Below are 21,821 nucleotides of genomic sequence, written 5' to 3'. Positions count from 1 at the left end.
CTATAACTTTCAGGTCACTTATTCTTAAGGACCGGGCGTCGTCTGATGCTTCTATCTGACCCAAATCTCCTCCCACACATCACACCGTATCACCGTAGATGGTGCAGTGGCACAATGGTTGGCACTGCTGCCTCACAGAGCCAGGGATCCGGGTTCGATTCCCGGCTTGGGTCACTGTCTGTGTGGAGTTTGCACGTTCTCCCCGTGTCTGCGTGGGTTTCCTCCGGGTGCTTCGGTCTCCTCCCACAGTGTGGTGAACCATCGTTGGTTACCACTGTGGGGTTATTCCAATGTTACTGTTGGGTTAGGGTGTTGACACTGTGGGGTTGTTATAATGTTGTTGTTGGGTTAGGGTGTTTGCACTGTGGGATTAATATACCTGTGGTGGATGCTGTTATGGCACATCCCGGTCGGGCCCCGCCTCCTGGGGAGAGGTATAAGACCCTCTGCTCAGGCGGGACCCCTCCAGTCTGGAATGGTGTACTCGTGTTTAAATAGTTCCATTGTTTGTCAATAAAAGCCTTCAATCGCTGAAGCCTTGTACCTCGTGCTTGATTGTCGCGCATCACACAGTCTGAAAGATGTGCCGGTTAGGGTGCATTTACCCGAACAGGTGCCACAGTGTGGCAACTAGGGGAATTTCATAGTAATTTCATTGAAGTGTAATTGTAAGTGTTACTTGTGACTAATAAATAAACTTTAATCAGTGTAAACCTTCTCATCTTTTGCCCTCACGTGCTTATCTTGTATCCCTTTAAATACTGGAAAGATCTAGGTCATTCTTCTGAGCATCTAAGAGATGGAGATGGAAATCCACCTCGCCACCTGTCCGTTGGCAGTACGAGTACAGAAAGAGTGGCGTGAGATGGGGCAACAGCGCGTGTGTACGTTACCTGCTGATGTTACACTCATTCACATTCAGAGGTTCTGGAATATCCCGCAATACAAGGTAAAACACGCTGTGATAGTCCTTCAGCTGGAAAGGAAAACAAAGATGTCATTCAAAATGAGAAAACATCATCAGTATAAGCTTCTACAAGCTTCTGTGATAGTCGTTCAAAGTTGCTGCTTCACGTGCTTTGCGTGACTGTTGGTCTTTTCTTTCAAGATGTTGATGGGCCTGTTTGTTATTCTTACATTTTTTTAATGCCTTATCTAAACAGGCAGGCAGACAGCTCCTCAGTTTGACATCTCATCTGAAAGGGGACACTCCCTGGACTTTCCACCTCGATCATATGTCCGAGGGCTGAATGAGGCGAGCATAAAGGTAGGCTCCAATGGAACTGTGAGCCGCAGGTCAGCATTTTCCCAGAGGTGGAATGGGCAGGGCCCTCTGCCCACAAGTAGCGGTTGGCCAATTGAGCTAATTAATGGCCTATTGTCAGAGGCCATTTGGAATTTTCCAGTCAGCCTCAAAGTTGTAGGAGGCACTGGGAAACAGGCCAACTGCTTGGAGGCGGCTTCTGATGACAGACTTGGGGAGCCGGCACTCCAGGCAGGTTCAAACCCCCCCTGCCCTTCTGGCTTCACCTGCAAATACAGGCCATCGTATAGAGAGGAACCCTCTCTACAATGTTGGCCTGGCTCCTGAGTGGATTCCCTATTCAACGCTTTAAGAAGTTGCAGAGAGGTTGCCTCAATGTATGAACATATGAAATAGGAGCAGAAATAGGCCATTCAGCCCCTCAAGCCTATTCCTTTATTCAATGAGATGATGGTTAATCCATTTGTGTTTCATGTTCTACGTTCCCATCTACCCCCGATAACCTTTGATTCTCTTGTCTGTCAAGAATCTATTTACCTCCACCTTAAAATACTCAGTGATCCTGCCTCCACCAACTTCTGAGGCAGAGAGTTCCAAGTTCACCCTCTGACAGCTCTCCTCATCTCTGTCCTGAAAGGGCGAGCCCCAAACTGTCCCTAGGTTCTGGACTCACTCACAAGGGGAAATATCCTTTTCACGTCCACTTTGTCAAGACCGTTGAGGATTTTGCATACTTCAATCAAGTCACCCTCATTCTTCCAAACTCCAATGGAGCCTAACCTTTCCTCATCAGACCACCCGCTCATTCCAGGTATCAGTCTAGTAAACCTCCTCTGAACCACCTCCAACGCATTTACATCCTTCTTTCAATAAGGGGACTAATAGTGCACACAACATTCAGGATGTGGTCCCATCAATACCCTCACTTCGCTGAAAACGCATGCTGCTGCTTCTTCAGGGCTCAATAGCCTCCTGTATTTTTTTGAGTTTTTGATTTATTATTGTCACATGTATACAGTGAGAAGTATTGTTTCTCGTGTGCTATACAGACAAAACATACCAATCATAGAGTACATAGGGAGGAAGGAAAGGAGAGAGTGCAGAATGTAGTGTTACAGTCATAGCTCGGGTATAGAGAAAGATCAACTTGATATAAGGCAAGTCCATTCAAAAGTCTGATGGCAGCAGGAAAGAAACTGTTCGTGAGTCGGTTGGTACGTGATTTCAGACTTTTGTATCTTTTTCCCGACGGAAGAAGGTGGAAGAGAGAATGTCCGGGGTGCGTGGGGTCCTTGATTATGCTGGTTGCTTTTCCAAGGCAGTGGGAAGTGTAAACGGGGAGGCGATGGATGGGAGGTTGGTTTTGCGTGATGGACTGGGCTACATTCAGGACGCTTTGTAGCTTCTTGATTTGGTTTGACTTGATTTGATTTGATTTGATTTGATTTGGTTTTATTTGATTTGATTTGATTTGGTTTGATTTGGTTTTATTTGATTTGGTTTTATTTGATTTGATTTGATTTGATTTGGTTTTATTTGATTTGATTTGATTTGGTTTTATTTGATTTGATTTGATTTGATTTGATTTGGTTCGATTTGATTTGGTTTGATTTGGAAGGCCCGTTGGCTCTCCAGCTTCAAAAGCCCACTGACCATCTTTAATTGGGCAACATGCCCACCCTCTGGCCATTAATTGACCAATTTGGGGAAAATCACTGTCGAGGTAACTGTTTCCCCCCCCCCGCCCCCCCCCACTCCCCCACATGCAGGCACCAGCATTACAATACAACACAATCTTATGCTTTGACAGCTCATTCACAACCTTGGTCTGTTATCTGTGAAGAAAATAGTCGTGGTAGTCGATTTCTGGTACTGTTTATCATGTTGCTTCTTGTGCTTTTCCATCAGTGTGACCAATTCAGCAATCTTGTGCTGACATGTAGGGCGGAATTTTCCTGTCCCGCCTGTCTGCGATTCGTAGCAGGCGGGACGCGTTTTCAGAGAACTGCCGCGTTCCTCTTGTTGTGAAGTTGGGTTTGTGAAGTGTGGTCCCTTTAAACGCTAGTTTTGTGTCAGGGTATGGATGTTTGAAACACAGGGTACACAGATTGCAACAGTTGTAACAAGTACCAAGCATCGGGCTTGCCTTGGTAACAGGCTTTGCAGGCTTTTGAATTTTGACAGCCTATCAGTTGAAAGAAGACACTCAGCTATCAGGAACCTATCAAATTTGAATTTGCTGTTGTCAACAACATCAGACCAATCCTGGTGTAGGAAAATTGATAGGTCATCACAGTGATAAAGAGGAACTCAACTGCCTGCCTGCAACTGAAGGGCTGCCACCTCTCAACAAGCTAGAGAGGGAAACACAGCTCCCGGCCAGCTAAAAAATATCTCTTAACAGAACTCTCCATCTATCTAAGGGTACCAAATCAGAAAGAGCTTAAAAACAGCGGAATCGACAGAAGAACTCCAAAGGTTTTCAAAAGCCAAAACTCCTGGTTGCATAGTTTTTTGAGAGTGACCAAATTCTGTTATTATTTATTTTGGTAATGAATGATCCTTGTATTTATTTGAACAGCATTCCAGTAGTATCTTACTTTAATCTATATATTACTTGTTTAGTTAAACTTCCGGATTGGTTAAATAAATAACTTGTTAATTATTCACTTAAAGCGAGTGTCAGGTATTTCTGTTAATGAACCTCTAAACGTTCATGAAGAACAGTTCACATCTTTCCAAACACTTTTAACAGATTACGAAGCAAGTATTCCTCTTTGGGGGATTCGGCATAGCTTCTCAAAAGGGGATCGACCTCTGCGCCGTAACACTTCTGTTGTAGTTGCATCAAACTCTACTTCTACTTTTAATGGTTCTTCCTTCTTCTTGTTATACTTAATAGACAATTTTCCTGAATTGCTAACTTGTTCCATGAGTGGTGTTCTCTCTTTTGGTTTGTCTGTTGCTAAGTCCTCCTCAGCACTCTCAAACACCAGCCAGTTTCTGCCTCTCTGCAGAATGCCAATTTTGAACGTAGAATAGTACAGCACAGATGTGGAGATGCCGGTGTTGGACTGGGGCGGGCACAGTAAGAAGTCTCACAACACCAGGTTAAAGTCCAACAGGTTTATTTGTGGTGTCGGTGGTAGCCGAAAGCTCGTGCTACCAAATAAACCTGTTGGACTTCAACCTGGTGTTGTGAGACTACTTACTGTGCCCACCCCAGTCCAATGCCGGCATCTCCACAACATGGCTACCACTGACACCGCAAACTGCTGGCTCAAAGTGGAGTGGATCTCCAAGCAGATCGCACATATCGACACAGACATCAAGTTTCTCCAAAGATGCAAGAAAGCAGCCAACCATTATCTTATCATTGAGTTTGTGTCTATATATGTCCTGTTTGTGGACCAAACTCTTCACGCACCTGATGAAGGGGCAATGCTCCAAAAGCTCGTGCTACCAAATAAACCTGTTGGACTTTAAACTGGTGTTGTGAGACTACTTACTGTGTATAGCACAGAAACAGAACCTTCCGCCCGCAATGTTGTGCCGAACATGATGCCAAATTAAACTAATCCCTTCTGCCTGCCCTTGGTCCACATCCCTCTATTCCTTGCATATTCATGTGCTTATCTAAAAGCCTCTCTTTTGAACTTTCCTTCTCTCAACTAAATGCATGCCCCCTAGTATTAGACATTTCAACTCTGGGAAAAAGATTCGGACTGTCAACCCTATCCACGTCTCTCATAATTTTATAGACTTCTATTAGGTCTCCCCTCACCATCCGCCGCTCCAGAGAAAACAACCCTAGTTTGTCCAGCCTCTCCTTAATAGCTCACACCCTCTAATCCAGGCAGCATCCTGGTAAACCTCTAATGCACCCTCTCCAAAGCCTCCACATCCTTCCTGTGATGTGACGACCAGAATTGAAGGCAACACTCTCAGTGCGGTTTAGCTGCAAACCAGCTCATGTGTGTTTTCCACATGACTGGCAATTTGATCATTCAATTGGGTCTCTAAAGAATTCCTAATAATAGCTGCGGTCTAATTTCTGCTTCTACAGGATGGTGAGGCTTGCAGCAGATGATCAGGATGTTGTACATGAGCGCCTTGGATCAAATCTTTGATGCATTTCACTCTGAGAGTAGCAATTCTCTCACCCATCACAAAGCCGAGAGCATCCATTCCATGGCATTTCTATGGCTGTTCTCCAGTTCCACGCTATGACCTCTGTTGCTGAGTTCCGCTTGTGCTTTTTGTTTATACCTTCAAGCTTCCAAAACTCCAGATCTTTTACCGCTTGCTGATGAATGTTGTACTTTTTCTTACTGGCCCTAATACACTTCCTCACTATTTCCACCTTTTTCATGATACTTGTTTTTATTCTCTTAGCTATGATATAGCTGGGCCACATCTCATTTAGATCACAGGTCACAAATTCTTACCTAATTTTCTATTTACTGTGGTTCTCAGTGAAGTTTATCCAACTCTTTTCTTTTCTTCACTCTTACTTCTTCTTTTCCTGTGGCTTGTCTTACTTGGCCTGATTACGGCTTTATTGTTTGCCTGTAGTTTATTGGTAAAACTTTCAAGGAATTTCGCATTATAATAGAAACTGAGTCTTGCTTGCTTTCAGTTCTTTCCTCCTGGGGTCTTCTGTTGTCTCCTCAAGTCTTGTGGTGCCCTTCTTTTGAGATCTTGCATTGCTCCCCTGGATCTTTCATTGCCCTCCTTCTGACTCCCCCTCTCCGGGGTTTCTCAGTATTCCCTCTCAGGGAACTTTTACTGTCTAATCTGAGTTCGATGTTGCCTCTTGCTTGAGGTTTTATTATCTCCTGAGCTCCAGTGTTGCCTCTCTCTTGAGGTCTTACCTCCTCCTTTGAGGCGTTGAGTCGCTTCTGGGTCCCTTTTTAGAGCTGCCCTCTTTCAGGGGTCTTTCCTGATTTTTCTGTCCCTTGTCCTTTCTTCCTTCTTGTGGTTATTTCATTAAATATTTGTACGACTTTCAATGCATTACCGCTTTAAGACTGTCAACTTTTTAAAAAACTGCTGCAGCTGCTGTTTCTCTCTCTGAGCTTTCCCCCGTGCTTTTGGAGTTCTGGTAGGAAACTACAGCTCCTATTTTTGGAACCTTTTTAAACTGTTTTAACATCTCTCTTTATTTGGTGGGAGACTTCTTCAACGATTTCTGCAGTGTTTTTATGTTTCTTAGCGACCTACATACTCCTTGTTTTTCTTGAAGTACCGTCCTTTTGTTAATTTTGCTTACAGTTGACACTGTCCATTTCAGACCCATTATCTTCTTTTAACTTTTTAACTTATTTTCTTTTTTTTTAATAGGTAGAGGACTTCTTTCGTTCCCAAAACTATCAATCTTCACTGCCTGTAGCCCCTTAGTACAGGGATGCTTCCCTGCTGGTTCTGTTCCGGTCGGGAGATCAGCAATTTCAGCTTTTCACTTTCCTGCATTTTTGGGACAAGCTTTGCAATTCCCTGAGACTTTTTCTCTTTTCACTTCTGAACTTTTTAAACTGCAGACGAACTTTGCCTTTTTTCCAGCTTTCTCCTTTTTAAATCTGAAACACAGCTTCCTTCTCGCTGGGTATATCTTCCTTTTATTTCAAAAACTCCTGTTCCTTTTTTTTCTGTCGTGGGGCGGTACGGTGGCACAGTGGTTAGCACTGCTGCCTCACAGTGCCAGGGACCCGGGTTCGGTGCAGGTGTTGCAGCTCTAGGCTGCCCTAGAATCAGGCCCCAGTCTTTATGATGTTAACCACATGGCTGCGAGATATATTCTGCCCGAGGGACTCCACCCTGTGAGGTGATCACTCATTCTCAGTTCCCATCAGTCCCTCAAGTCTGGTGGCCCACTTATGCTATGCTGTCTTAAAGAGACAGACAGCACAGTCACAACAACCCACAGTTCGGAAAGGAGTACCAGGCTTTTGACCCAGTGACTGTGAAGGAATGGCGATGTATTTCCAAGTCAGAGTGGTCTGGAGGGGTAATTGCAGGTGGTGGTGTTCCCATGTATCTGCTGCCCTCGCCCTTCTGGGTGGTAGAACTCGAAAGTTTGGAAGGTGCTTTTGAAGAAGTCTTTTTGAGTTCCTGCGGTTCATCTTGTAGATGGTACACACTGCTGCCACTTTGATGGTCTACCCGCCAACCAGAGATGCGCAGCCAATTAAAGTATTAATTGGCTCCTTGATGGCCATTTTATGCTTTAACACGGTGAGTCTGCCAGCTATACTGTGGCAGCCTCCTAGTTAGACTGAAAGTGACCTCCTCATCCAAACTGATTGTGTGAGATAGAAACCAGAATGATAACAGATAGGGGGTGAAATGTGTGCATCTTCCATCCAGTTAGAACCAGGAGACAGTTTGATTATGGGATAAAATCCTTGGCTGGAATTATACCTCAAATGATGCAAATCCAACCGCTGGGTCCGAAAGCTCCCGCTGACAGACTACCGGGACCACTGTCCCCTTGAGGAGAGCAGACTGCCTCTCACAGCTGCCAGCCCAATCAGAGGGTCAGCCTCGTCAGCACCACCCGGTAGAGGTGGCCACTGCTCAGACTGCAAAGAGGAGAGGCCACCATGCTGAGGCAGCACGGTGACACAGTGGCTAGCGCTGCTGCCTCACAGCGCCAGGGACCCGGGTTCGATTCCCGGCTTGGGTCACCGTCTGTGTGGAGTTTGTCTTTCTCTCCGTGTCTGCGTGGGTTTCCTCCGGGTGCTCCGGTTTCCTCCCACAGTCCAAAGATGTGCGGGTTAGGTGGATTGGCCATGCTAAATTGCCCCTTAGTGTCAGGGGGATTTGCAGGGTAAATGTGTGGGGTTAAGGGAATAGGGCCTGTGTGAGATTGTGGTCGTTACAGACTCAATGGGCTGAATAGCCTCCTTCTGTGCTGTAGGGATTCTGTGATTTTCTGTTATCCATTTGTGGGACGTGGGCGTCGCTGGCTGGCCAGCGTTTATTGCCCATCCCTCGATGCCCTTTTTCAGAGGGTAGATGAGGGTCAACCACATTGCTGTGGCTCTGGAGTCACATGTAGGCCAGACCAGGTAAGGACGGCAGATTTCCTTCCCTAAAGGAGATTAGTGAACCAGATGGGTTTTTCCAACAATCAATGGTTTCATGATCATGATTCTTAATTCTAGAAAATTTTTATTGAATTCAAATTCCACCACCTGTCGTGACGGGATTCGAATCTGAGTCTGTCGAGCATTAGCTGAGTTTCTGGGTTCGCTGTCCAGTGATAATACCACTAGCCCATCATCTCTCTTAGGTTACGTGATTTGCAACTATTTCTTGATAGCGTTCCATCCCAATGGGCTGACAGGGGGAAAGGGACAATCACTGGAAAAATCTAACAAGGTGCGGTATTGTCACTGCGAGAGGTGTTCAAATTCATGAGGGGTCTGGACAGAGTAGATAGGAAAAACTGTTCCCATTGGTGGAAGGATTGGGAACGAGAGGGCAGATTGAAGGTAGTCGGCAAAAGAAGCGACGCAGACACTTGGAAAAGTGTTTTCACGCAGCAAGTGCCTAAGATCTCGACTGCAGATCACGAGAGCACGACCGGCGATTTAGAAATCTCAGCACCACAGACAGACAAACACTTCTGACCTCTTGCGGGAAGTAAGTGAGGACGAACTCGTGATCCCGGTGCGCTTCGAAAACTCCGTTATCCGGGCAGATGTGAAAGGCCGATTTCAAATCCTGATCATAGTCCAGGTTGGTGGGTTGGATAGGCTCTCCAGGAATAGCACATACCAGGTTAGGTTTTAGTATCTGCCAGCAAAAGGGAAGCTCCACGTGCCTAGAAACGAGGGCAAAAATTACAGAAATTCTCTTCACATTAGTAAACAGGACTTACTGCAGCAAGATAATTTCACTGCACCTCATGAGCCAAACATAAAAACAAATCTTTCCTCCCCTTTGGAGTTAGAATCCAAAGGCCCTGCATGAACCAGTCATACCTCACAACGTTCATTCTTTCTATATTCATTACTGGGATGTGGGCATCATTGACTAGAGCAGCATTTATTGCCCATCCCTAATTGCCCTTGAGAAGATGGTGGTGAGCTGAACCACTGTTGTTGTTAGGGAGGGAGTCCCAGGGTTTTGACCCAGTGACAATGAATTTAGAAATCCTGGGGGAATTTCACGGTAACTTCATTGCAGCGTTAATGTAAGCCCTACTTGTGACTAATAAATGGCAGGCGATATATTTCTAATTCAGGATGATGAGTGAGTTGGAGGAGATATTCCAGGTGGTGGTGTTCCCATGTATCTGTTGCCCTTGTCCCTCTAGATGGTAGTAATTGTGGATTTGGAATGTGCTGCCAAAGGAACCTTGGTGAGTTTCTGCAGTGCATCTTGTAGATGTTACACACACGGTTGCCATTTTCCATCAGTGATGGAGAAGTGAATGCGGAAGGGGTAGCAATCAAGCGGGCTGCTTTGTCCTGGATGGTGTCGAGCTTCTTGAGTGTTGTTGGAGCTGCACCCATCCAGGCAAGTGGGGAGTATTCCATCACACTCCTGAGTTGTGCCTTGTAGATGGTGGACAGGCTTTGGGGAGTCAGGAGGTGAGTTACTCGCCGCAGTATTCTTCGCCTCTGACCTGCTCTTACATAAGAAATAGGAGCAGGAGTAGGCCATCTAGCCCCTCGAGCCTGCCCCGCCATTCAATAAGATCATGGCTGATCTGACGTGGATCAGTACCACTTACCCGCCTGATCCCCATAACCCCTAATTCCCTTACCGATCAGGAATCCATCCATCCGCGCTTTAAACATATTCAGCGAGGTAGCCTCCACCACCTCAGTGGGCAGAGAATTCCAGAGATTCACCACCCTCAGGGAGAAGAAGTTCCTCCTCAACTCTGTCTTAAACCGACCCCCCTTTATTTTGAGGCTGTGTCCTCTAGTTTTAACTTCCTTACTAAGTGGAAAGAATCTCTCCGCCTCCACCCTATCCAGCCCCCGCATTATCTTATAAGTCTCCATAAGATCCCCCCTCATCCTTCTAAACTCCAACGAGTACAAACCCAATCTCCTCAGCCTCTCCTCATAATCCAAACCCCTCATCTCCGGTATCAACCTGGTGAACCTTCTCTGCACTCCCTCCAATGCCAATATATCCTTCCTCATATAAGAGGACCAATACTGCACACAGTATTCCAGCTGTGGCCTCACCAATGCCCTGTACAGGTGCATCAAGACATCCCTGCTTTTATATTCTATCCCCCTCGCGATATAGGCCAACATCCCATTTGCCTTCTTGATCACCTGTTGTACCTGCAGACTGGGCTTTTGCGTCTCATGCACAAGGACCCCCAGGTCCCTTTGCACGGTAGCATGTTTTAATTTGTTTCCATTGAGATAGTAATCCCATTTGTTATTATTTCCTCCAAAGTGTATAACCTCGCATTTCTCAACGTTATACTCCATTTGCCATATCCTCGCCCACTCACTCAGCCTGTCCAAATCTCTCTGCAGATCTTCTCCGTCCTCCACACGATTCACTTTTCCACTTATCTTTGTGTCGTCTGCAAACTTCGTTACCCTACACTCCGTCCCCTCCTCCAGATCATCTATATAAATGGTAAATAGTTGCGGCCCGAGTACCGATCCCTGCGGCACGCCACTAGTTACCTTCCTCCAACCGGAAAAACACCCATTTATTCCGACTCTTTGCTTCCTGTCGGATAGCCAGTCCCCAATCCACTTTAACACACTACCCCCAACTCCGTGTGCCCTAATCTTCTTCAGCAGCCTTTTATGGGGCACCTTATCAAACGCCTTTTGGAAATCCAAAAACACCGCATCCACCGGTTCTCCTCCATCAACCGCCCTAGTCACATCTTCATAAAAATCCAACATGTTCGTCAAGCACGACTTTCCCCTCATGAATCCATGCTGCGTCTGATTGATCGAACCATTTCTATCCAGATGCCCTGCTATCTCCTCTTTAATAATGGATTCCAGCATTTTCCCTACTACAGACGTTAAGCTGACCGGCCTATAGTTACCCGCCTTTTGTCTCCTTCCTTTTTTAAACAGCGGCGTAACATTAGCCGTTTTCCAATCAACCGGCACTACCCCAGAATGCAACGAGTTTTGATAAATAATCACTAACGCATCCACTATTACCTCTGACATTTCTTTCAATACCCTGGGATGCATTCCATCCGGACCCGGGGACTTGTCCACCTTCAGTCCCATTAGTCTACCCAGCACTGCCTCTCTGGTAACATTAATTGTATTAAGTATTTCTCCTGCTGCCAACCCTCTTGTAGTCATTGTATTTTCAGTAACCCCCAGGATGTTGGTAGTGGGAAATTCAGTGATGGTAATGCCATTGAATGTCAAAGGGCAATGTTTAGATTCCTTCTTGTGGGAGATGGCTATTGCCTGGCACTTATGTGGCACAAATGTTTCTTGCCACTTGTCAGTCCAAGCCTGGATATTGTCCAGATCTTGCTGTATTGGACATGGATTGCTTCAATATCTGAGGAGTCATGAATGGTGCTGAACATTGTGCAATCATCGGCGAACATCCCCACTTCTGACCTTATGATGGAAGGTCACCGATGAAGCAGCTGAAGGTGGTTGGGCCAGAGAATAACTCACTGCTTGACTCCCCAAAGTCTGTCCACCATCTACAAGACACAGGTCAGGAGTGAGATGGAATACTCTGCATTTGCCTGGAAGAGTGCAACTCCAACAACACTCAAGAAGTTCAGACAGACTCAACATGATTTTGTGAAGGTTTAATCAATTTGTTGGTGTTCTATGAAGGAGTCACATATGGATAAAGGGGAACCAGTGGATGTAGTGTACTTAGATTTTCAGAAGGCATTTGATAAGGTTCCACTTCCAAGGTAATTCTCAACTTGTCATAGTAACCAACACTTTCCCTGTAATAACTTGACAACCCACATGGAATTTCCTCGATTATGCTTGCTTAGAAATCATGCTGAAATTCCAGTCATTTTACAGCCAATCTTGGCAACAGGAACACGTGCCCTGGTTTATTTATCGACTCCAGAAACCCATAGCCACAAACGCAATGTTATCGAAAAGAGTAATCAATCAGGATGGTGTTTCTCGCCATAGCATTTTTCAGAGGAAATTTGTGCAAAGCACTGATACACCCACTTTACACCAAAACATGGTTACGCATTCAAATAGGCGCACCTGACAAGACGTTCAACCGCTCACTTACATAACACACCCTCAGTCCCCACCACCCCATGCAAAATGCCGGCTCTCTCTGAGCTTCTTGCCTCTGTTGCTCCTTATCGTCTCCCATTATTACGTGTTCATTGGGGAGGCAGTTCCAGCTACTTAGTCGTAGAATCCTACAGTGCAGAAGGAGGCCATGCGGGCCCATCGAGTCTGCACCGACCACAATCCCACCCAGGGCCCTATCCCCGTAACCCCAGCTCGTCTCCCTGACACTAAGGGGCAATTTATCATGGCCAACCCACCTAACCCGCACATCTTTGGACTGGGGGAGGAAAACGGAGCACCCGGAGGAAACCCACACAGACACGGGGGCAAACTCCACACAGATAGTGGCCCAAGGCCGGGAATCGAACCCGGGTCCCTGGGCCGTGAGGCAGCAGTGCTAACCAGTGTGTCACACGGGAGGTGCAATAATTTTCCATTCTTAATTCCCCATTCTAACTCATTTTATATACCTGTTTCCTGGTGCTGGCGCTGTGAGGCAGCAGTGCCAACCACTGTGCCACTCCCTTTAGACCAAACCAGTACACTTAGACTGACTGTACTTAAGAGGTTTAAGTAAGTGCTGGTCTCACAGTGACATCGCTCTCCTTAAATCACTAAGAAAATTACTATCAAGCTCCAGTTACACCACTGGGCCTAAACTTAGGGAGGTCACGTTGCTCTCGCACAGGACAATGTGGGAGCTGGTCTTTCGCACAGCTGAAGAGTTCTGTAAATGAATGGACAGAAAGTTTCTGGTGAATCTGCCTCAAAAGATGTGCAAATGATCAAGCAAGGTAGTTAATGTGCAAACTCCTCAGAATAATTCCACAATGGACCAAGCATCCAGCAATATCAGCTTCTTGCTTCTGACGTGAAGTCGCTGATAACTCAGAGGCCTTAGGGCCCAACTTTTAATTGTTTTCTTAATGAGGCTGTAGAAAAACAGAGGCCACTGTGCTTACGTTACATTGCGAAGGATGAGTATCTTTTGAGAACAAACATAAGGATTGGTAGCATCAAAGCACACAAAGTGTTCCGCTGTTATATCCCTGCATTCCCCTGGGGCAGTGACACTCTCTCCGCCAGAGATAGAGATGAAATCCAGAGCAACGTGTTGGCCAGTGCCTGGGATAATAGAGGGAAAGAAACAGAGAAGCCGTATGTTTAATTTTAATATCCACCATTGTGGCACAATGACTCAGACAAACAGCTCACTTTGACCTCCAAGTTCTACCTCTTACTGAAATAGTACCTCAATCCAGTTGCAAAGGTTGTGGAGGAGCCGTGCAAGTCATGGATTAAGATCAAATTGTCTTTCCCCTGCTTGGGGTGCTAAGCTGCACAAGTTTAATTCCACCAGTCCATTCCAAGTACTGATTTCTCCCCTTGTGACAAAGACCAACTACTGCAACTCATTACAAACGAACTAATCCACTCTTCCTTAGACCATGTACAATCAAACTCACTCCTCTATCGACTGTGTACAATCTAACCCACTCCTCTATCGACCGTGTACAATGAATCCCACTCCTCTATCGACTGTGTACAATCAAACCCACTCCTCTATCGACTGTGTACAATCAATCCCACTCCTCTATCGACTGTGTACAATCAAACCCACTCCTCTATCGACTGTGTACAATCAATCCCACTCCTCTATCGACTGTGTACAATCAAACTCACTCCTCTATCGACTGTGTACAATCAAACTCACTCCTCTATCGACTGTGTACAATCAATCCCACTCCTCTATCGACTGTGTACAATCAATCCCACTCCTCTATCGACTGTGTACAATCAAACCCACTCCTCTATCGACTGTGTACAATCAAACCCACTCCTCTATCGACTGTGTACAATCAAACTCACTCCTCTATCGACTGTGTACAATCAAACTCACTCCTCTATCGACTGTGTACAATCAAACTCACTCCTCTATCGACTGTGTACAATCAAACTCACTCCTCTATCGACTGTGTACAATCGAATCCACTCCTCTATCGACTGTGTACAATCAATCCCACTCCTCTATCGACTGTACAATCAATCCCACTCCTCTACCGACTGTACAATCAAACTCACTCCTCTATCGACTGTGTACAATCAAACCCACTCCTCTATCGACTGTGTACAATCGAACCCACTCCTCTATCGACTGTGTACAATCAAACTCACTCCTCTATCGACTGTGTACAATCAATCCCACTCCTCTATCGACTGTGTACAATCAAACCCACTCCTCTATCGACTGTGTACAATCAAACTCACTCCTCTATCGACTGTGTACAATCAAACCCACTCCTCTATCGACTGTGTACAATCAAACCCACTCCTCTATCGACTGTGTACAATCAAACTCACTCCTCTATCGACTGTGTACAATCGAACCCACTCCTCTATCAACTGTGTACAATCTAACTCACTCCTCTATCGACTGTGTACAATCAATCCCACTCCTCTATCAACTGTGTACAATCGAACCCACTCCTCTATCGACTGTGTACAATAAAACTCACTCCTCTATCGACTGTGTACAATCAATCCCACTCCTCTATCGACTGTGTACAATCAAACCCACTCCTCTATCGACTGTGTACAATCAAACCCACTCCTCTATCGACTGTGTACAATCAAACCCACTCCTCTATCGACTGTGTACAATCAAACCCACTCCTCTATCGACTGTGTACAATCAAACTCACTCCTCTATCGACTGTGTACAATCGCACCCACTCCTCTATCGACTGTGTACAATCAAACTCACTCCTCTATCGACTGTGTACAATCAATCCCACTCCTCTATCGACTGTGTACAATCGAACCCACTCCCCTATCAACTGTGTACAATCGAACCCACTCCCCTATCGACTGTGTACAATCAAATCCACTCCTCTATCGACTGTGTACAATCAAACCCACTCCTCTATCGACTGTGTACAATCAAACCCACTCCTCTATCGACTGTGTACAATCGAACCCACTCCTCTATCGACTGTGTACAATCAAACCCACTCCTCTATCGACTGTGTACAATCTAACCCATTCCTCTATCGGCTGTGTACAATCAAACCCACTCCTCTATCAACTGTGTACAATCAAACTCACTCCTCTATCGACTGTGTACAATCGAACCCACTCCTCTATCGACTGTGTACAATCGAACCCACTCCTCTATCGACTGTGTACAATCGAACCCACTCCTCTATCGGCTGTGTACAATCGAACCCACTCCTCTATCGACTGTGTACAATCGAACCCACCCCTCTATCGACTGTGTACAATCAAACCCACTCCTCTATCGACTGTGTACAATCTAACCCATTCCTCTATCGACTGTGTACAATTGAACCCACTCCTCTATTGACTGTGTACAATCGAACCCACTCCTCTATCGACTGTGTACAATCTAACCCATTCCTCTATCGACTGTGTACAATCGAACCCACTCCTCTATCGACTGTGTACAATCTAACTCACTCCTCTATCGACTGTGTACAATCTAGCTCACTCCTCTATCGACTGTGTACAATCAAACCCACTCCTCTATCGACTGTGTACAATCGAACCCACTCCTCTATCGACTGTGTACAATCGAACCCACTCCTCTATCGACTGTGTACAATTGAACTCACCCCTCTAAACACCCTGATGATACACATTATCCACTGGCACTCTCTTGTGTTTGAACATATTGGATGGTGGATTTGGAGGCTGACACATAAGCAGGTAATGTTACAGTTCACAAACTCTGATGGATTTTCAGCTTGTTACCTGTTAGTACAAAGTCTTTCACTTGACAGTTGTCACAAACCATGGTAACAGTCTGGGAGAAGGTTTCTGCAGAGGGTGGAAGGAAGGCAACCTGTGAATTTAGAAAGGAATCATATTATCAAAATGTATTTATGAAATTCTCCCCAAGAAATAAGTGAGATAAAAGCCCGTATTAGTCTCAGGCAAATAAGATAAAACTAATTTAAAATAGGACATGTGGGGTGTTAACTACTGCGGACTGAGTTATTTGATGCAGTCTCGGTCACACAACAACTTGCAATTATACAGCAATCTTTAAAATGTAATATGAACATTCCAAAGCATTTCATAGGAGGTATTTTCAAACAGGTTTGACACTGAGCCACATTACAAGAGTCCCAAAGTCAGCTGTCCAAAAGCTTGTACAATGTGCCATGCATCAACTTTAATTGAGTAGAATCATAGAATCCCTACAATGCAGAAGGAGGCCATTCAGCCCATCGAGCCTGCACCAACAACAATCCCACCCCAGGCGCTATTCCCATAACCCCATATATTTACCATACTCATGGACAATTTATCAATGCCAATCCACCTAACTCGCACATCTTTGGACTGTGGGAGGAAACCGGAGCACCCGGAGGAAACCCGGAGAATGTGCAAACTCCACACAGACAGTGACCCAAGTCGGGAATCGAACCCGGGTCCCTGGCGCTGTGAGGTAGCAATGCTAACCACTGTGCCGCCGAGCCACCCCCTTCAATCCCTTATATCTGTCTTTTCCTGAATGCTTTTGCATTGAATATATCACCTGCCAGTTTAAGTGGCTGTAATTTAATCAGCCAGTTCAAAGTGAGTGAGATTTTATTCACTGACCTCCAGGATCAGGGCCTGGCCTGGATTCAGCTCAAACACGGCCGGTCTGATTGCAAAAGGAGTTACGTCCAGAAAGCCAGCAGCTGCCACACTCTGTGGAATATAACAAAAAAGCACAAGTGAAAATCTGAGTGCAAGTAGCATGTGCTTATATCAAGTAATAATTTCTGTTTAATTTTCATACAGACAGTTGGCGACCATGATTATATCATTTCATTTGAACATGCAACTAAATCCAAGCAATGACGCGCAGTTTTACAATTGCTCATTGCAGGACTTGGGGGCATCAAGGACTCACCGGCATTACACAGTCACAGCTCAGCGTATAGGATGACATAAATAATTAGTAGAGTCACAGAGGTTTACAGCATGGAAAAGAGTCCTTCGACCCAACTTGTCCATGCCGCCCGGTTTTTACCACTAAGCTAGTCCCAATTGCCCGCATTTGGCCCATATCCCTCTATACCCATCTTACCCATGTAACTGTCTAAATGCTTTTTAAAAGACAAAATTGTACCCGCCTCTACTACTGCCTCTGGCAGCTCATTCCAGACACTCACCACCCTCTGTGCGAAAAAATTGCCCCTCTGGACACTTTTGTATCTCTCCCCTCTCACCTTAAACCCGTGCCCTCTAGTTTTAGACTTCCCTACCTTTGGGAAAAGATATTGACTATCTAGCTGATCTGTGCCCCTCATTATTTTATAGACCTCTATAAGATCACCCCTCAGCCTCCTACACTCCAGAGAAAAAAGTTCCAATCTATCCAGCCTCTCCTTATAACTCAAACCATCAAGTCCCGGTAACATCCTAGTAAATCCTTTCCGCACTCTTTCTGGTTTAATAATATCCTTTCTATAATAGGGTGACCAGAACTGCACACAGTATTCCGAGTGTGCAGTTGTGGTAACACTCTCTTTCATTGTTCATTGAAATCTGTAAGGCTCACCGTCAGTATGTAGACAGGCCAACTAGAGGTGAGGCTATATTGGATCTGGTGCTGGGAAATGAGCCAGACCAGGTGCTAGACTTGGAAGTTGGTGTGCATTTTGGTGATAGTGACCACAATTCGGTTACGTTCACCTTAGTGATGGAAAGGGATAGGCATGAACCTCGGGCCAGTGGTTTTAGCTGGGGGAAGGGTAATTATGAGGCTATTAGGAGAGAATTAGGAAACATAGGTTGGACTAGGAGATTACAGGGACTGGGAACGTCCGACATGTGGAGTTTTTTCAAGGAGCAGCTACTGCGAGTCTGTGATAGGTATGTCCCTGTCAGGCAAGGAGGAATTGGTAGGGCTAGGGAACCGTGGTGCACCAAAAAAGTTTCTTTGTTGGTTAAAAAGAAAAAGGAGGCTTATGTTCGGATGAGACGTGAGCACTCGGGTAGTGCACTAGAAAGCTTTAGATTGGCTAAGAGGGAGTTGAAGAGCGAGCTTAGAAGGGCTAAAAGGGGACATGAGAAGACTTTGGCGGATAGGGTTAAAGAGAATCCTAAGGCGTTCTATAGGTATGTCAAGAACAGAAGGTTGGTTAGGGCAAGTTTAGGGCCAGTTATAGATGGCAGAGGGAAGTTATGTGTGGAACCGGAGGAGATTGGTGAAGCATTGAACCAATATTTCTCTTCGGTGTTCACGCAAGGGGACATGAATATAGCTGAGGAGGACACTGGGTTGCAAGGGAGTAGAATAGACAGTATTACAGTTGATAAGGAGGATGTGCAGGATATTCTGGAGGGTCTGAAAATAGATAAATCCCCTGGTCCGGATGGGATTTATCCAAGGATTCTCTGGGAGGCAAGAGAAGTGATTGCAGAGCCTCTGGCTCTGATCTTCAGGTCGTCGTTGGCCTCTGGTATAGTACCAGAAGATTGGAGGTTAGCGAATGTTGTCCCATTGTTTAAGAAGGGGAACAGAGACTTCCCCGGGAATTATAGACCGGTGAGTCTCACTTCTGTTGTCGGTAAGATGTTGGAAAAAATTATAAGGGATAGGATTTATAGTTATTTGGAGAGTAATGAATTGATAGGTGATAGTCAGCATGGTTTTGTGGCAGGTAGGTCGTGCCTTACTAACCTTATTGAGTTTTTTGAGAAAGTGACCAAGGAGGTGGATGGGGGCAAGGCAGTGGACGTGGTATATATGGATTTTAGTAAGGCGTTTGATAAGGTTCACCATGGTAGGCTTCTGCAGAAAATGCAGATGTATGGGATTGGGGGTGATCTAGGAAATTGGATCAGGAATTGGCTAGCGGATAGGAAACAGAGGGTGGTGGTTGATAGTAAATATTCATCATGGAGTGCGGTTACAAGTGGTGTACCTCAGGGATCTGTTTTGGGGCCACTGCTGTTTGTAATATTTATTAATGATCTGGATGAGGGTATAGTTGGGTGGATTAGCAAATTTGCTGATGACACCAAAGTCGGTGGTGTGGTAGACAGTGAGGAAGGGTGTCGTAGTTTGCAGGAAGACTTAGACAGGTTGCAAAGTTGGGCCGAGAGGTGGCGGATGGAGTTTAATGCGGAGAAGTGTGAGGTAATTCACTTTGGTAGGAATAACAGATGTGTTGAGTATAGGGCTAACGGGAGGACTTTGAATAGTGTGGAGGAGCAGAGGGATCTAGGTGTATGTGTGCATAGATCCCTGAAAGTTGGGAATCAAGTAGATAAGGTTGTTAAGAAGGCATATGGTGTCTTGGCGTTTATTGGTAGGGGGATTGAATTTAGGAGTCGTAGCGTTATGTTGCAACTGTACACAACTCTGGTGCGGCCGCACTTGGAGTACTGTGTGCAGTTCTGGTCCCCACATTACAGGAAGGATGTGGAGGCTTTGGAGAGGGTGCAGAGGAGGTTTACCAGGATGTTGCCTGGTATGGAGGGGAGATCCTATGAGGAGAGGCTGAGGGATTTGGGATTGTTTTCGCTGGAAAGGCGGCGGCTAAGAGGGGATCTTATTGAAACATATAAGATGATTAGAGGTTTAGATAGGGTGGATAGTGATAGCCTTTTTCCTCTGATGGAGAAATCCAGCACGAGGGGGCATGGCTTTAAATTGAGGGGGGGTAGTTATAGAACCGATGTCAGGGGTAGGTTCTTTACCCAGAGGGTGGTGAGGGATTGGAATGCCCTGCCAGCATCAGTAGTAAATGCGCCTAGTTTGGGGGCGTTTAAGAGATCCGTAGATAGGTTCATGGACGAAAAGAAATTGGTTTAGGTTGGAGGGTCACAGTTTTTTTTTTAACTGGTCGGTGCAACATCGTGGGCCGAAGGGCCTGTTCTGCGCTGTAATGTTCTATGTTCTATGTTCTATAAGGATGGTTCTACTTATCACACGCAGCATCATAAGGAATTCCAATGTGTGCGGTGGGCTCGTACCCACTACAGACTGGGCAAAGCTTCTCTTCAAAATCATTTAATCAGGAACCCTGACAATCAGATTATCATAGAATCCCCTCGCTCTGGACCATGGGTACTTTCAGCCTCTCCTGGCTCTTTGAAAGAGTTATCCGATCCATCATACTTTCCTGGTCTTTCCCAATAATCCTACAATATTTTCCCCTTCATGTATTTATCCAATTCACTTTTGAAAGTCACTACTAAGTTGACTTCTAATGCTTCCCAGATCTTAACAACTTACTGTCCGAAACATCTAATCTCCATGGATGATCTTGTCTACATCAATGGGGACGAAGTAGAAATGGTTGAAGGCTTCAGGTTTTTAGGTGTCCAGATCACCAACACCTTGTCCTGGTCCCTCCACGCTGACGTTATAGTTAAGAAAGCCCACCAACGCCTCTACTTTCTCAGGAGGCTAAGGAAATTTGTCATGTCCGCTACGACTCTCACCAACTTTTACAGATGCACCATAGAAAACATTCTTTCTGGTTGTATCACAGCGTGGTATGGCTCCTGCTCTGTCCAAGACCACAAGAAACTACAAAATGTAGCCCAATCCAAAACGCAAACCAGCCTCCCATCCATTGACTCTGTCTATACTTCCTGCTGCCTCGGAAAAGCAGCCAGCATAATCAAGGATCCCACGCACCCCAACATATTCTCTTCCACCTTCTTCCGTTGGGAAAAAGATACAAAAGTCTGAGGTCACATGCCAGCCGACTCAAGAACAGCTTCTTCCCTGCTGCCATTTGAATGGACCTACCTCGCATTAAGTTGATCTCTCTCTCTACACCCTAGCTATGACTATAACACTACATTCTGCACTCTCTCCTTTCCTTCTCCCCTATGTACTCTATGAATGGTATGCTTTGTCTGTATAGCGTGCAAGAAACAATACTTTTCACTGTATCCCAATACATGTGACAATAAAAATAAATCAAATCCCCTCTGGTCTTTCTTGAAAGGCTGCATTTGAGGCCAGTGTGGAGCAGCGCTCCGAAAGCTAGTGGCGTTTGCTACCAAATAAACCTGTTGGACTTTAACCTGGTGTTGTGAGACTTCTTACTTTGCTGCCAGTGCCATACATGCATTCCAGGCTGATGGTAGAACATAGCTAATGGCCTCCATCCTTATAGGGGGCAATTTCCAACAGGGTGCACGCATTGCCCCCATTATATAGTGGCAATAAGCAGCAGGGCTCATTCACGGTCATCTCGCTTACTCTGTATTCCACCCTTTTTCCCCTTTTGCTTGTTTGCCTTTCAGCATGGTGCTCAGTTTTTATCTTT

At 45.6% G+C, this 21,821-nt stretch overlaps 1 protein-coding gene across 1 annotated transcript in view; it reads right to left on the bottom strand.

Annotated features, from left to right (window-relative positions):
* dlec1 (DLEC1 cilia and flagella associated protein) overlaps window positions 1-21,821 on the bottom strand; it is a 160,522-nt gene that overhangs the window by 72,910 nt on the left and 65,791 nt on the right. Inside the window, exons 13-17 of the mRNA XM_078231113.1 lie at window positions 17,140-17,232; window positions 16,285-16,375; window positions 13,476-13,638; window positions 8,900-9,092; window positions 894-976 (exon numbers count right to left, since the gene is read on the bottom strand). Of these exons, the coding sequence (XP_078087239.1) occupies window positions 894-976; window positions 8,900-9,092; window positions 13,476-13,638; window positions 16,285-16,375; window positions 17,140-17,232 (623 nt within the window). The remainder of the gene's footprint in view (window positions 1-893; window positions 977-8,899; window positions 9,093-13,475; window positions 13,639-16,284; window positions 16,376-17,139; window positions 17,233-21,821) is intronic.

The sequence above is a fragment of the Mustelus asterias genome, chromosome 2, assembly GCF_964213995.1.
Source record: "Mustelus asterias chromosome 2, sMusAst1.hap1.1, whole genome shotgun sequence".
In the NCBI taxonomy this organism is placed as follows: domain Eukaryota; kingdom Metazoa; phylum Chordata; class Chondrichthyes; order Carcharhiniformes; family Triakidae; genus Mustelus; species Mustelus asterias.
The sequence above is the reverse complement of the archived record's forward strand: the minus strand, read 5'-3'. Positions and strand labels throughout refer to the sequence as shown.